This window comes from Panonychus citri, unplaced genomic scaffold, assembly GCF_014898815.1.
Source record: "Panonychus citri isolate SS breed McGregor unplaced genomic scaffold, ASM1489881v1 Contig00092, whole genome shotgun sequence".
Classification (NCBI taxonomy): Eukaryota; Metazoa; Arthropoda; class Arachnida; order Trombidiformes; family Tetranychidae; genus Panonychus; species Panonychus citri.
Window position 1 is genome coordinate 488,977 of NW_026515497.1, and position 16,421 is coordinate 505,397.

The 16,421-nt window shown below is 30.1% G+C and overlaps 2 protein-coding genes across 2 annotated transcripts in view; one reads left to right on the top strand and one right to left on the bottom strand.

The window, feature by feature from the left end:
* Positions 1-174: 174 nt before the first annotated feature.
* The window catches only part of LOC128387521 (metabotropic glutamate receptor 6-like), a 101,733-nt gene continuing 85,486 nt past the window's right edge, over positions 175-16,421 (top strand). The window contains exon 1 of the mRNA XM_053346727.1: positions 175-1,467. Within this exon, the coding sequence (XP_053202702.1) occupies positions 486-1,467 (982 nt within the window). The 5' untranslated portion in view covers positions 175-485. The remainder of the gene's footprint in view (positions 1,468-16,421) is intronic.
* The window catches only part of LOC128387522 (origin recognition complex subunit 1-like), a 45,267-nt gene continuing 32,810 nt past the window's right edge, over positions 3,965-16,421 (bottom strand). The window contains exon 3 of the mRNA XM_053346728.1: positions 3,965-5,566. Coding sequence (XP_053202703.1) covers positions 4,680-5,566 — 887 coding nt within the window. The 3' untranslated portion in view covers positions 3,965-4,679. The remainder of the gene's footprint in view (positions 5,567-16,421) is intronic.

Genomic DNA, 16,421 nt, shown 5'->3' on the forward strand with positions numbered 1-16,421 from the left:
AGTGATAATGTTGATTGTTCCAATTCAATTTCGACAATGAACTTGCTCTTACCATTCATAACGAACTTTGGAACTTCTGACCATGCTCATGATCTTTTTTACCTCTCCCTCGATATCTCACTAACTCCCACTTCGAGGTTCATCTCTTTTTCGCTCATAAGAATATCATATGAATCGTATATCGTGTATCTTTCGAGCATCGAAAGTTTCAGCAAAAAGTTCCAATTCTTTTCTCCTTCTCCTTTCTCTCTCTCTCTCTCTTTCTCTGTGTTCAAGTAATCAAACAGTAAAAGATTAATTCTTTGTTTATATTGATACATAATAGTAATTGTTTGATTTTCTAAAAGTTCCAATTGTTCATAAGGAAAATTAATCAATTTAAATTCATGATTGAATGTTGAGTTGGCATGAAAATTTAGGATCTATTAATAGTTTCGGTTTTGCTGAAAAAGTGCCAATAAAAAAAAGTAAATCAAATTGTCACAATGTTACCAACTCAATATTATTTGGTGTTTACAGTTTTACATCATCTAGTATTTAATTGTTCAGGGAATCATTTAAATTGTGTTCATCGTTTTCTCAGTGATCAATCACTATCTTCTTTATCATCGTCTTCATCGTCTTCATCAACGAAATACTCATCTTCCTCCTCATCCCCAGCATCGTTCAGTGTATCAACATCATCTTTCACTTCAACATCCCATTCACCTTCACCTTCATCTTCATCCTCATCCTCATCCTCATCTCCATTATCATCATCATCCATTTCATACAATTACCTAATCGGATATACTAATCCCAATAACAACAGCAATAGTTTGAAATCTAAAAATGATAAACATGTTAATCTAATCCATCATCATCATCATCATTCATTACGAAATAATAATAATCAATTTAATCCAATAATCAGCAATTCCAAGTTAATTTCAAGTGTCTCCAATAAATTGCCATTAACATCAACAACGAAAACAACAATTACACCAAAAGATCAACAACAACAACAACATCATCATCTCCACATGGATCATGGCTATAAATTATCCTCTCCAGTGATTAATAATAATAATAATAATTTACCATTTTTATCAACATCAACATCATCAACCCTGATGATGAGCTCGGATGAATCATCATCGGCTGGTGATCAACCCGTTAATCGAACCCGTTTTAGTCACATTTCCCTTTCCGGTAAAGTTTTCTCATGGCCAGTGAAAAGAGTGGCCGAGGTTAATGGTGACATTATTTTAGGTGGACTGATGATGATACACCAACGGGAGGATAGGCTAATCTGTGGTGAGATTATGCCTCAAGGGGGTATTCAAGTTGTTGAATGTATGTTATATACACTTGATTGGATTAACAATCAGGAAGATTTTCTTCCAGGAATAACATTGGGTGCATACATATTGGACGATTGTGACAAGGACACTTATGGCCTGGAACAGTCTGTAGACTTTATTAAAGGTAAGAAATATATATATGCTCAACATTTACCAAAGAAAATGTTAATCAATTTCAATTTAATCACAATCTTAATCAACCAGGGACGAAAAGTTATCCAATAATCAGTTATTCCCATAAATCAATTCTAATGAATATAAAAATCAAACTAATAAATCGTTGGGAAAACTTTTCTAAATTTAAATTATTCTCTTATATTATTATCATATAATATTACACCAAATGTAATTTACCGATAAATTTACATTCATCATCATCATAATCATCATTCAATGAACTTTAACCATGTCTTCATGTCTCATCATGTTCATCATGATCTTTATTAGATTCATTATGTGAGCAATTCAATTGAATTGTGAGAAAAGTGAATCTATTTTTATTTACCATCATCATCTTACATTATTTGGATGTTAAAGCAATTTAATTTAATTTGCGTTTCAAGATTTCAAACAATATGATCAATCTGAATTCATGGTGATTCAATTTGAAAAATACCATGAATACGTATTCTTAATGGTCTCTGAATGAAATCTCAATGGTTCTTAATTTGGGAAATAATGAATATGTATGAATATGTATGTTCACTTTGAACATATTATATTGTTTTCTTTTGTCTCAAATTTTTCTTATTATTCAGTTATTATCAATTACTCAGCATCTTCATGGTGCTGGTGTTAATTATTGAGATATTTTGATGATATTCAGCAGAAAACAAAATCCTGATGAGTCTAAGGACTTAATAGATTAATCAGTTGGAGAAATTTGTTTGTTCTGATGAGTTTTTCTCTCTCTCTCATCAATTCTTAGCCTGTGGAATTTGAATTCCGGTTCATGATTGAAATTCATTAAAGTTTACGATTTCCTTTTGTTTCTGAACTTTTCAGAATTTCTCTCTCTTTTATTTATATTCTCAATTTATTGTACAGGTTGAATTTCACTTTTTCTAAGGTAATTTATGAGCATTAACGTTAAAAAATAATCTTATCAATAAAATTCAGACTTTAAATCCGCATGAAAAGATTAAACTGTTTTTCATTTAAATGTTATAACCCAAATTGTAATAATTATGCTCATGATAATTCATGAAGATGATCATGAAATTATCCATTCATCATGGTCATCATATTTTTAGTTATTCATAATCTTGGCAAGTCACTGTTTCTTTTTGTTGTTCAATAGCGTCAAATTTATGCTACAAATAAAAAGCAACAGGGGAGATAATGTTGATTGAATTTCCAAAAATGAACTGAATTTTCCTGAAAGTTAGATGAAAATTATACAGTTTTGTAGTTCATGAGAATCTGTAGGAATTGTACCAACAGTGACAGATTCATGGTAGAATTCAGTATAAATTTTTACTTCGAAAATGAGTCAATAGTATGAATTTGAAATCGAAACTCATGAAATTGGAATCAAATGAAAAGTTTTCTCCAAGTGGTTGAGAAAAAACAAATTCGAGTAATAAGAAAACGATACTTTCGATTGATATTGAATGTTACATGGAAGTTGATTGAAAAATATTCAATTTCAAGGAGATTAAAATTATCTTATTCGATTGAGATGATCATCTGTCTTTTATTTTGTAAACTTGATGATAAATTGGTGGTCAGTTTATGGTCAAATTCTGGGTCAGGGTGAAGAAAAAAAAATTCTTTACTTTTTATCAGTAAGATTTAATGAGAAATTGATTGTCCCGTTAACAATCAATATCAATCACTCAAAATTTGTTAACAAGTACAAACCTATTAGAAGAAAATGAGATTAAAAAAAAAGTTCTGATTGAGTTCTTATCGATTGATAAACATTTATTATTATTAATAAGAACATGAATTAGTGAAACTGACCACCAACTAATCATCGGTGATAAAACTCAATAAACTCATCTCATCACTCATAATGAACATAAACTTTGCATTACACCTGAGATCAGGGGGATTATCATGAGAAAGAGTTGTAATGGTGAAAATGATGAATTAATAAGTGAGAGGGAGAGAGTGAGTGAGTAATTCCTTAAGTGTCCACTCACTTTGTCCATCTTCATTATGTGTACCTTTTTGAAAGAAGAAGATGAAGATGATGATGATGAAAAGTTCTTTATAAACTTGAATCTTTTCATCTTCATCTTTACCCCCAGTAGGAATTTTAGTGCATATTAACAATTGACCATTTCTCAATCTTTTTTGACAACAGAAAAGATGGTAAACTGACCATTTGACAATGTGAGATGTATATTATAGCAGAGATGATACTAACATGTTCTCATATCAACTTCTAACTGACCAACAGATCACCAGTTTGATGATAATACAATGATAACTTTCTAGCTTATGAATTTATTGTTATTATAGTATTTTAATCAATCTAATATCAACTATTTTACCTTCAAACAATAATCATAGATGATGAAAAAATATGATCATGATGAGAATGACACAAGATGACCACCAGAATCTTGTCCAGTCATCACCAATGAACATATCAATCCATTGTGATCATCTTAATACCTTTAAACCATCAAAAGTTATTATTTTTTTCCTCTCTCCTCTTGTCATTTAACCTAAAGGGTATTGAGAAAATCCTTTAACGAGAAGATGATGAAGAAAATATAATCAAAATTGATGAAAAGTGAGCAAGGAGAGAGAGAGAGAGAGAGAGAGAGAGAGAGAGAGAGATGCAAAATTTGCCATTCTCATGAGAATGAGTTTAGTTAATGAAATCCCATGTGATTAAAGTATTGAGATTGTTTATTTTTATGATTATTTGTAATTATTTCAAGGTAAATACACAGAGAGAAACTGGAAAGTGAATTAAATTGTTGACAATTAAAATTAATTCATAAAACAAAACTTATTCAAACTTGTTTTCAATGTAATCAATTTGGCTTAATTGTTGTTGATGATTACAATTTTTTTTTGTTCAAAGGGCAAAAGTTAATTGTGAAAGTGACTATGAAAATTAAATTAATGTTCATTGTGTCTGGATACAGTTTACGAATACGATTGATTAATTTGATCGTTAATTTTTAATGGGTTAATTGTTATTATTAGTAATTTTGCCGTTTAGTTGATTAAAATTGCATCTGATGGGTAATTTAATTGTTTCCAAGTGCATCGAGTTAAACTTTTATATAATAATAATTTAATTGAGTATATTGATGATATATTGTGTCTGCAATTAATTGATCCAGTTAATTGTCTTTGGTTTGAGTTGATTTTTCAAGGTATTGATTTCATTTTACGTAATTTACCCATAAAAAGGTAACAATCAAGGCAAATCTTAATTGTATTACCTGGTTCAGGTGAGATTGCGGTTCTAATTGCTCCCGATGATGAGGTTGCCGTTGAAAGTGATTTTAATAGATTAGGTAGTTTACTTGTTCCAGGTAAATGTCGTGGTGATGGTGGAGGTAAAGGTGAAGTTGATCCAAAGGAGGTTGACTGAGATTCTGATGAATTTGGTGATATGGATTCTCGACCCTGATTGATGTTTGATTTTCCTCCCGATCCAATTGATTCCTCCGTTGATTCTTGTATTGTCATAGTTCTGATCGTGTTTTGCTTTGAGACAATTTCTTTTGGATTAGAAGTTAACTCAATCTGATCAACAGTTACTTCGTACATTTTTTGATTCGAGGGTAAATGTAAAAGGGTTGAACATTTATCGCACATTACCTGTGAACAGATTTTACACTTTGCCGGCCACTTGACCAATCCAAATCTTACCTTTAAACAGACAAAGCAAATCTTTTTATTGGCCAAATCAGATTCCAATTCTTTGGTTACACTTAAACTTTCCCGTTCACCTTTACAAATAACTGATCGTAATTTCTGTAAACTGTCCAGTGTCATAGTGGAAGGCTCAAAGTTATCCTGTGAACTGATAAAGCTCATCAACTCTTCATACCAACCCCGAGTATCCTGGTTAACGTTAATCTTTCCCGATATTGACTTGGCCTTGGAACCTTTTCCCAAATCAGCTGATGAATGTCGTGATTCAAACGATTCAAGGGTTGACCTTAACTTGGAAGCAAGAGTTGACCCTTTAATAGGTAAACCTGAAGATGAACTTTTCGCTTCATTGGACAATTTCAATATCCTTCCAACTATTAGAATGCCAAAAGAAAAACAAGAAGAAAAATAATGATCACTATTGTTTATCACAATTAAAACGAAATACTATTAATATAAGGTCATTTATAAGGTGATATCTAACCTCGAATTGATAATAATTGATCATGAAGATCATAATCATGATAAAAGATACAGAATCTGAGACCAATAATTATGTATCGTCTCTCATCAATATTGATTATTATTAATAATATCATGTGACTGATTAGTATTATTTTTTTTTTCTGCTGAGAGTTACAATATTTATGTATAAAGGACAATGAGGTAACAATGGAAAAGATAATGATGACGATGAAGATAATCATCATCATGGAAAACTGATGAATTCAATATAATAATAATGCTAAAGTTAATAATATCATGTCTCATGAAACTATCAACTATTCAGCTAACAATGAAAGGTATGATAATGTGCCCACCAAGGGGATGATTATCCTTCCTGTCTAGTTAAATGTTTCAAAAACTTCATTATTTCTGATTTTATAGTTTCCCATGAACTTTTATTCTGTTCATCGTGAGGATAAAAAAAACCTACTAAATGATGATCAGAACATGATGTTATATGTTAAATATTATGAAGGTGATGAGGAGGAAAAAGTTCATTAAGGTTTAAAACTCTGAAACATTGATGAATTAACCATCGAGTGGTATGTTGGTATTTTGTTATTATTAATTTATAACATCATGTCAAGTTCATGATTGAATTTCAATTAGAACTCAATTTGAAATTCATCCTTTTTTTATGGTGAAAAAAAAGCCTCCCAATGCTAATTCAATCGATAACTTATCTGAATACTCTGGATAATAATGAGCTTTGGTTTCAATGGTAACATTTTGTCGAGTAGATTAATATTTGGTTAACCAAGAATCGATAAGTACTCTTGTAGTTATCAATTGAATTGTAACAATATTTTTTTTTCTTCCTTCTCATGATGTTATCATGTAATCGTTGAAACTGAAACTGGATCAACTTGAATAATTTTTAGGAAAAATTTTATCTTTATGGAAAAAAGTTATGAATGTTTGCCTCGAGGCAAGATTATTTATTACCGATGAACAATATCATTGTTGTTATATTTTATGATGAATACTTGAGCTGAATGAATTCATTTCTGGTCTTAGAACTCGAGATCGACACTTAAAATTGAACTTTCAGTATTTTCCATTATTATTATTTTATGGTTTGTGGGAATGATGAGAATGATGATAAATGTAGAGGTCAAACTTTCAACAAATTGACTGAATAAACTTTAATTTACCAAATTGAATGTGAATTTGCTGGATAAAAGTGCAAAAAAGAAAATTCCTTAAAAATTATCATCACAATAGAATAGGAGAGTTTTCCCTCCCTGTGAATACTCTCATGATTATAATGATATCAAGAGAGCATCATAGTTATCACAATCTTTATCTTGGTCTATTTGTCTTTGAAATTCTGATTTATCAAAAAACTCATGGCTATTCAGTCATTTTTACAGAACTTTTTTTCTTCTCAATTTTCTCGAAAACTAAAAGTTCTAGAAACTTAAGACTTTGACACTGGATGATTGGGTTCATTTAAAGGTCCATTCTAAGTAAATTTTTATGAAAAAGAGCACAGAACAAATTCTGGATGAATTTTCGACTTCTGATTCTATGATAGTGATAATGATATTGGTAGAAATTGTGAAATCATTGGTTACCTTAACTTAATACTACTTTGCTATAAATAGAAATACTCACATGTATTTTACCAAAATTTTCAATTCTCAAAGATGAATTTCTGTTCGTCATAATAATAGACCAATTCTATTAACCATTAGGATCACGATAGTAATAAAAATTTCGTAAAATCATCAATCAGAGGGGAAAAAAGTTCTGTTGAAATGATGATCATGATCTGATTCTGATTGGAACAAACTTTTTCAAATTGTTTTCGTCACATTGAAATGATTGGTGAGATGGTGTTATGCTTATTGGTACTTAAATCATATTCGAGCAGTTCGAGAGAGGAAAAAATTTCCAACTAATTTATAATAAGTTTTCCATGTTTATTGGAAGATAAATCAAGAGTTTTATATCTTTCTCGGAATATTTTGTTGACAGGAATGTTCAGGAAATTCATGTCAAGAATGAATATCTCAAGTAGAAGGTGAAAGTCTATTATCGTTAGAATGTAAATGCTTGAGTATATTGGATGAGAATTGAATCAATCAGTTGGAACGAATTCCCACTCCCCATTTTAACAATGATCATGAAGATTATCATGAAAGGAAGAAAAGAGAGAGAGAGAGAATAGAAAAAGTTTCCATGATAATAATAATTCATAACGATAATTCAATGATAATAAGTCAATGACAGTTTACAAAATGACAATAAACAACAACAATAAAAGATTAGAAAGAAAAAAAATTCCAATACCATCAATGAAACATTCATGTACCATGAAAACATGGAGATAATAATGAAAGGAACTTGAAAGATGATCGAGAAAAAGTGAACTTTTTTTTATAGTTCGAACCTTTTTTTTTTTACTTTTCTTCTTCCTATTTTATGTTATTGAAAAAGGAAATGGATTTTTCTGCAAAAATGTTTCTTTGTTGTTTGGAATCATCATCATCTTATTTTACACAGAGGGAAATGTCCATCTTCCACTGGACCTTGTCGAAAGTTTCACTTTCGTCCATCAATAATACTCATGAATACAAGAGCATTGAATTATCATGCATCGAGGCTCAATGAATATCAATCACTTGCCTAATATTTACCGATATTGAAATTATTAACCTTCCAATATTATCTCATCCAATCCCTTGCCACACCTTACTGCCTATGCCAATGTTATCATCATTATTTCATGATGATGATCATGTTTCACTATTTTATCAATCGGCAGAAAGTTAATTTGAAGTAAAAAAAGTTCATGAAACTTTTTTTTTAAACTTTGACAGAAAAAAACAAATGAAAAAGCTGAACCTCAATTCATTTGATGGAGCAAATAAAATGAGAGAGTGAGAGTGATCGAAAGTCAATCCATCTTAATCACTAATCCTCATTTATTATCAACCTTTTACCTTCATCAAGTTAATCTAATTTGGAAATTTTTTCTCTCCATTGAATCTTCATAAAGAGATTGATTATCTTCCAATATTCAATCTACATGTAAATACTTTGACAAAACCTCATCACATGTTGATGTTTATTTAATTCGAGGTTCGAAGGAAAAAAAAGTACCGAACCCAATTGACCTAATTTTTTGCTTTCCATCTGATAATTCAATCATTCTCATTCTCATCAATAGCAATAATTATCTCATGATGATATTATTACAGTTAAATCGCCACCTATAAGATGATGAAATTTTATCACTTTCAACCAGAAGAAGATGAAACTTTTAACTGTGTGAATCAATTGATTCACTTTTCACCGTTGATGATCAATGTTATCGTAAATGAAAAAAAAACAATCAACCGAATAGGAATAAACTTTTTTTTCTGTTGATATATTTTCAATTATCATGGTTATGATGATGATGATGATGATGAGGACGATTCGAGTGATGATAATGAAAAAGTTATTATTTAAGGTTGCTAAGCATCATCGTAATGTATTATTATTATTGACAAAATTGTTTCATCATATTTATCATCATCTCGATCATCATCATCATTATATACTGATCACTTTCTCTCTCTCTCTCTCTCTCTCTCTCTCTCTCTCTCTCTCTCTCTCTCACTCAGCACAAATAATCATTTATTGTGATTGGGTGATTCTGTGTTTATCATCCAAAAAAAGGTTCAGGGGAGTAATGATAAGGTTACATGGAAGGAGAGAGAAAGTATCTTTCTATTCAATTCTCTCATTCCCATGAGACTTTATTTTTCCCCTTTTTATCGTTTCTCCATTGCATCAGAACTTTCAGATTTTTGTATCTTTATCCTTTTTCATGTAACCAGAATCAGGAAAACATAAAATGTTGACTTTTTGTTTTGATGTTTTCTTCATATTTCTGTCGTTGATGTTCAATTTCATTGATTATCATCATAAATTATGTATTAATAATTGCTGGTGATGATTATTATAACTTTTCGTGGAAAATTCTGATCAGTGTCTTTGGGTCATATCTTATGAAGTCTTTCATTTGTCTAGTGAGATAATTTCTCAAATTATTATGAGTATTCTCTATGTGGGAGAGGGTTAGGGTGCATGATAAGTTGATAAGGAACAATGATAAAGGTAAAACTTAGAGAGAGAGAGAAAAGAAAACAAACAAAAGGTGTAATAGCAGAAAAAACAATGAAGAAAGTTAGTTACATCCAGAATTCTGGGCTATTATTACAAGAGATTCTGGGAGAAGATGAGGATGACAAAGCAGAAACAAGAAAGAAAATAAGAGAAGGAGAAAAAAGGAAAAAGAAAAAGAAAAAGAATCGAATTTAGGAAATAAGAGTAAGAAAGAAAACAAAACGAATAGAACGAAGAAAAAAAAATATATTCGATTCCGATAGAATTCTCTGTTCACTTCCCATGGACATTTTGTCACCTCACGAAAAGTTCTAATGAACTAACATTTATCCTCAACTTCCACTTCTATTGTTAATCGAAATGATATCTTTTCCATGCTCCTATTCATAAGTCTAATTGATGATCTTCCTCATGTTCATCTCTGATTTTATAAAGAAAGTTCAATTGGGGAAAAAGTTCTAATTGCTTTCCATGGGCTTTACTATCCATCAACTGATCGTAATGCATACGGATACATCGTAATGTGTATGATTTATTGATCATTTTGCAATATCTCCTAACAACAATCAGTTGATTAGTTTCCAATCTTGCTAATTGTTAAAAGATAGAGAGAGAGAGCATGCTAATTGGTTAGTTCAGTTTCAAATTACATTACAATTGAATTTAAGGCTCATTAAACACTGTGAACGAAAGTTAGTTAGCTTTAATCTTTTTCTTTGGTAGATTAATCTTTTTGTATCCAGTCAACAATTAACCAAACAATTAAGGTTCAATTGTAATTAATCTGAGCTTAATTGTTATCATTTGTTTAGACTAAATTGTTAGCTAAATGGATGAGCTAATTTTTTTTTCTTCATGTGATAATTAGCAAGTGATGATTAGTGATTAACGTTTAATGATGTGAGTAGATAAATAATTGTTAATCAGTTAACTCTATGGGTTATTAATTATCATTCTTGAGTTGATAGTTTAATAATGGAAATAATAAACCATCAAACTGATTGATATTCAGTTTGGAAGCAGAAAAAGTTCATCATGGTTGAATTTTGCGAATTGGAGGAGAGAATGGAAATAATCTGATCAACTTTTCCCACCACGTCTCAGTTTATGTATGAATTATTGTTTATTCAGATTCCTTACCCTCCATCATCATCATCATCTCTCTCTCTCTCTCTTATTCACTCTCCTAAAAAATAGTTAAGATGATAAACGATTTTGGGAGTGGCAGCGATTCTATTAAATATTAGCTGAATATTTTTCTCCAGATAAAGAAATCTATTAATTAAACACTGGATTTCCTCAGCTGGTAAGCTATTCAATCATTTTCATTGAGAGTTTATCATATTAATTCTGGTCAGAATACTGAATTGAATCTAATTAACTTACCAGAAAACTCTAACAAAATATATTCAGTTTTCGTGTACTCGTGATCGGTAATGGATGAAGATAAACAGGGATATCAAATGATTCTAAGGTGAGATTAATGATAGTATCGCCATGTCTGTGAATAGTAATATAAATTGCAAGAAGTTTTCGTTTCTCTTTAAAATTTTTCAGAATTATGACTCAATTGCTATAGAAATAGGGTGGAAAATGAAATTGAAAGTGTAAATCAACAAGGGAGTGAATGAAAAGTTCACGCACAAAAATAATTCCCTGTAATCGTTTGATTTTCACTCAACATTCAATAAGTTGAAATTGTTTTCTACCAAGTCTTCAATTTCCAACATCAATACTTATACCATGAGAGAATTGTGGTTTGAAAAATTTACCATGATAATCAACGGGTTTGGTTAGAAAAGTTCAGTCAAGCTCTTGATAAAGTTCACATCTATTTCTATCCGAGTAATGGTTGGGTTGATCAGGCGATGGAATAGAAAAAAAAATAAAAAAAAAGAATAGAATATTGTTTTTCTTTTCTTGGTGAAGACAAGAGGAAATCTTAGAAAATGCTTTTTACCTAAATATCTCATGTATTATCATGATTCGTTACATGGCAATTTGCTGAGAGAAAATTCCTATTCCCTATCCTTTCGTGTCTCAAGGTTTACTTTTCCACCTTTTTCCATGAGCCAAAGATTTTCATGGTAATTCAATGAGGAAAATTGAAGGTGGGAGATTGTTAGGTTTTCCAGGGCGAAAAGTGAAAGACCATTATTTTTACTATTAATATAATCACTTTTATCATTATTTGTGAATTTAAACAAAACTCCGAGACTATGAAACGAGAATAAAACTTTGCAGGGTAAAAAATGGGTAAGAGAAAAAGTTTCATTCTAAACTCGATTTGAATTTGAACAATTTGAACGAGGAGGCGTAGGCTATGGGTGGAAAGATAATCATGATGGTGGATAACCTATGATGCTGACATCAAATGAATCAGAAAATTTCATCATGAAGGAGATGTAATTGACTCTCTCTCTCTCTCTCTTTCTCTCTCTCTCTCTTTCTCTTTTCTCTCTCGCTGGAGTGAATGTTCATTTATTTATCTTGGCATTTCTTACCTTCTCTCTACCATGTTAATCAGAGTTCTGTACATGATGAATGAGAGGTTACAATGTAAATGATGGTTTAGACAGTGGTTCAACAATTTACACTGAAAGTTCATGATGTCAATGGAGTAAGAATATCATGATTATCATGTAACTTGGATAATTAATGGTGCAATATTAATTATCTCTCAACAATGGATGAAAGCTTCGAAACCCTTTTCGTCCTTGTTTACTCTGATTCTATTGAAATTACAAAAATAAAGCATAAAATTACTTGTTTTGTTTACTTGTAATCATAATGATGAAATCCCATGTTAATTCAATGTAACCATTACATGGAAATTGTATTAATCAAAAGTAATTCCAGATTTTTGCTCAACAAAATACATATTATGTAACCAGGAAAAAGTTACCTTGGAATCATTTGTATTCATTATTATTGAGCTTAGGTTAGTCTTGTCAGTTACAATTGACATGATGATGATCATGATGACGATGAATTCAAGAATCCAGTACATGATAAGAATTGATTTCCATGAATAGTAAAACCCCTCAACATATCCCAGGGTAAAAAAAAGTTCTGATTTCAACTTTTTCCTTCCCTTTCCCTGGATAAAATAACGTTTCAAGGTAACGTGTATGTAAACAACATATTAACTAATGTAAATACTAAATTAAGTGTGTTTTTAAACTCTCATTATCATCATCATTGAATAAGATTCAGATTCATACTGAAGAGATTGAAATTCTGTAAATGAATGGTGGAAAGTTTTCTCTTACTTTATATATATTACCTGTTTTCTGAGTGATTTATGATGAACTATCGAAAGCAATTAAACTCAATAGTTAAAATGATCTGAACACAGAATAACATTCATTTATTATCTACCTGAGTATTATCATGTTTGAGAATTTCATCCATAGACTCCCCTGTTAATAATTTCTATCTCTCTGATTATCTACATTGGAATCTAAATGGATCCCAGATGAATTTGATGAATGAAAAGTTTTCAAGGCTCATGTAACAGTTGATGAATTATGTTATTGTTAAATTTCAGGATAAAATAAACTGACCATTGATGGACAAAAGGTTGTATGATGATATATATACGATAACTTATCAAGATAAAAGTTCAACTTGTGATTAAATTTGCCGATTATTATTATTTTTTGTTCTTGCAGTATCAATTCAATTTGCTAGAGAGAGAAAGAAAACTGAATGATAATAAAAAAGTTCTAAATTCTGAAGAAAAACAAAGAGAAAACTGAAAAATTCTTTTACCCTGTTTATCAACATTGTAAAAAGAATGGAAAAAGAAAATATCAACAAACTGAGTGAAAACATGATTCCAATTGATTGTTGATATGATTAGGAGATTTTCATCCATTTTAGATATCAGTACAATACAATTAAGGTAACGATTCAATTGTAATTCAGTTTCATGATGATGATCATGATTGTGAATCAATTTAATGATATTTGCAACAATCCGAATACTTTTGCATACATGATAACTTTTTTATTATTGAAAATAAAATTCAGGCGATAAGGTTTAGGTAAACATTGGAAGAATGTGAATCAATATAAATTGAAATCAATTTCAGTGTTCAAGTTCATGTTGATGACCAGTGGTCAATCTATCTTATCATTGGTGATGAACAACTAAATTTAGATGTTGAATGAACATAGAAGGGAACAGATAGTGAGAGAGAAAAAGAAACGATAAGAGTGAAAGATAACAAATAGAATATTGTTCCTCTTATCTCTCATGAATTCAGGGCCATAATGGTCCAGATCAGTAGTGAATCATGAAGATATACACCATGTATCCACTGAAGCATGGGTTCAATTGAATTCAGGAAAGAATAGCAAATAATATTTCATCAAGGTGGAAAGAATATATAAAATGAGAGGTAGAAAAAGGAAAAGATTCTACAATTTGTTCACCTAATAACATGGGAACTCAGTTTATCTGCTTTTGCATTTAGGAGGAACAAAAAAGAGATATTCTTTTCCTTTGCTCATATTTCATATTCTCAGGGTTTTTGAAACATGATAAAAGTTGGCAATAATTACTTAAACAATGATAAATTATTATCATCAAACAAGAATAATATTAGTAATCGTGACGATAATTTTAACCTGATGATCATCTTACGCAATCCTCATGATTATGAAATACTTTTGGGTTTATATTCATACACGATAACGAAAAAGTGTATTATAATAATACTCTAGCTAGTGCATTCCAATATTGCAATGTTATTATCTTCTTATTAATAAATTTAACTTTCGATAACAAAACAGTTAGAACTGTATAACAGCATTTGAAATGTTCAGTTTGAATCGAGATTATATTTGGGAAAACTATTTAGATATTAACATTTCTATTCAAATAATAGGCTCAACTTTATTAATATTTATTCATTATTTTTTCTCATACAAAAATTGTATTGGTAACTTGTTCCAATAAAAAGTTGTATTCAAAGATCACTCCTTGGAACTTGTCATTTACATGCAAATATACTGATCATCATGGTTATGCAATTATTAGTAAGCTTAATTTTCGGCTTTTAGCATAATGGTTATCGTTAATTAGCAGATTATTATTACAATAAAAGGTAATAAACTGATATACCTTTTCGATTCCTGTTTTGTATTATCACCTTAAAGTACAATTCCAAGGCTTATAAGTAGATTGAACGAAATGTACAAATAGTATTACCCAAACTCTGTCTATCCATTTATTTCATGGAGAATTCAATACCTAATTAGATCTATTCATTTTCTTATTAACTTTTTTCCTTTCTCTCTTTCTCTTCTTCTTCTTCCACATTCAGTCAATTAGATGATATTGTTTCACTTTCCACACACTTAACCCACCTCACTCCCAGCATCCTTTTCTCACAATAGATTAATAAATAAATACACTTTCTTAACGTATATATATGTGATATGATGCACACAATCATTTGTACAATAATTAATTTCATTATTTTTCAGGTAACAAAACCAAATTAACACAATAATAAAAAAAAAGATGAATGTAAAGGTGAAGATAAATTTACATGATTGTAAATGTAATGAACTTTTGCACCCAAGTAAATGAATAATTGATATGTATTACCGTGAGTACAGACTTTTATGTAATGATCAGCATTCAAATACAGTGATAGAAACAGAGAGAGAGAGAGAGAGAAATAGTGTTTTCGAATTTGTAGTTTACGTTGAAACAATAAAAATGCCTCAGGAGATATTTACCTTTGTTGTTGTTTCTGGATAATTGGTTAATTTCTGATTTTTTTTCTTTTTTTTCATTTCTATTTGATTCTTTTAATTACTTTGATTCTAATTATCACTACTGTTATTAATTTCTCATGGGTCATCAAGCATTCAATTCCTAGGTCATTGATATGTTTGACCATGGATAAAAATTGTATCCCTACAGAATTTGCCTTCAAGCTAAAAGATTTCATCGTAATCATTGAACTTTACCAGTTAATATTATAAACTTGATGTGAATTAATTTACAGATGAAAAAATTTCAATGGCCTTAATATTACAGTTCGATAGTCCATTAGAATCCGTCATCATGGTCCAATGGGATAATTTAAGTCTATCAAATATTAGATATACAGTATGTTTCTCATTAACTCCTGACAATTAAACTTTCGCTATTGTATTAATATCAGTGGATAATGAGACCTAATTAATGGTAACAAACATTTAACTGGTCCAGTTTTCGATGCCGGTCGGTCAACGATTAGCGCTGAGCCTATCATGAAAAAAAGTTCCAATAACTGAATACCCATTGAACTATTGCAAACTAGATCAAGTTTAATGGAGACAAAATTTAAAAGTTAATCCTTACGATTAGCAGAAAATTGTCTTGAACAATTAAGAGTCGACCCAATAGACAAAGAATAAGATTACATGGTATTCTGAATCAACACTGAAATCATTTGAAACCTTAATTCTGACTTAATTGTCTCTAATTTGTCGAAACAATTAGAACAACTAAATTAAAGTTAATCCATTTTCTTAATTCCGACCCGATGACATTTATTTTTTTTCCAGTCAACCTTTTCTCCTTCAATTATAATGATAATG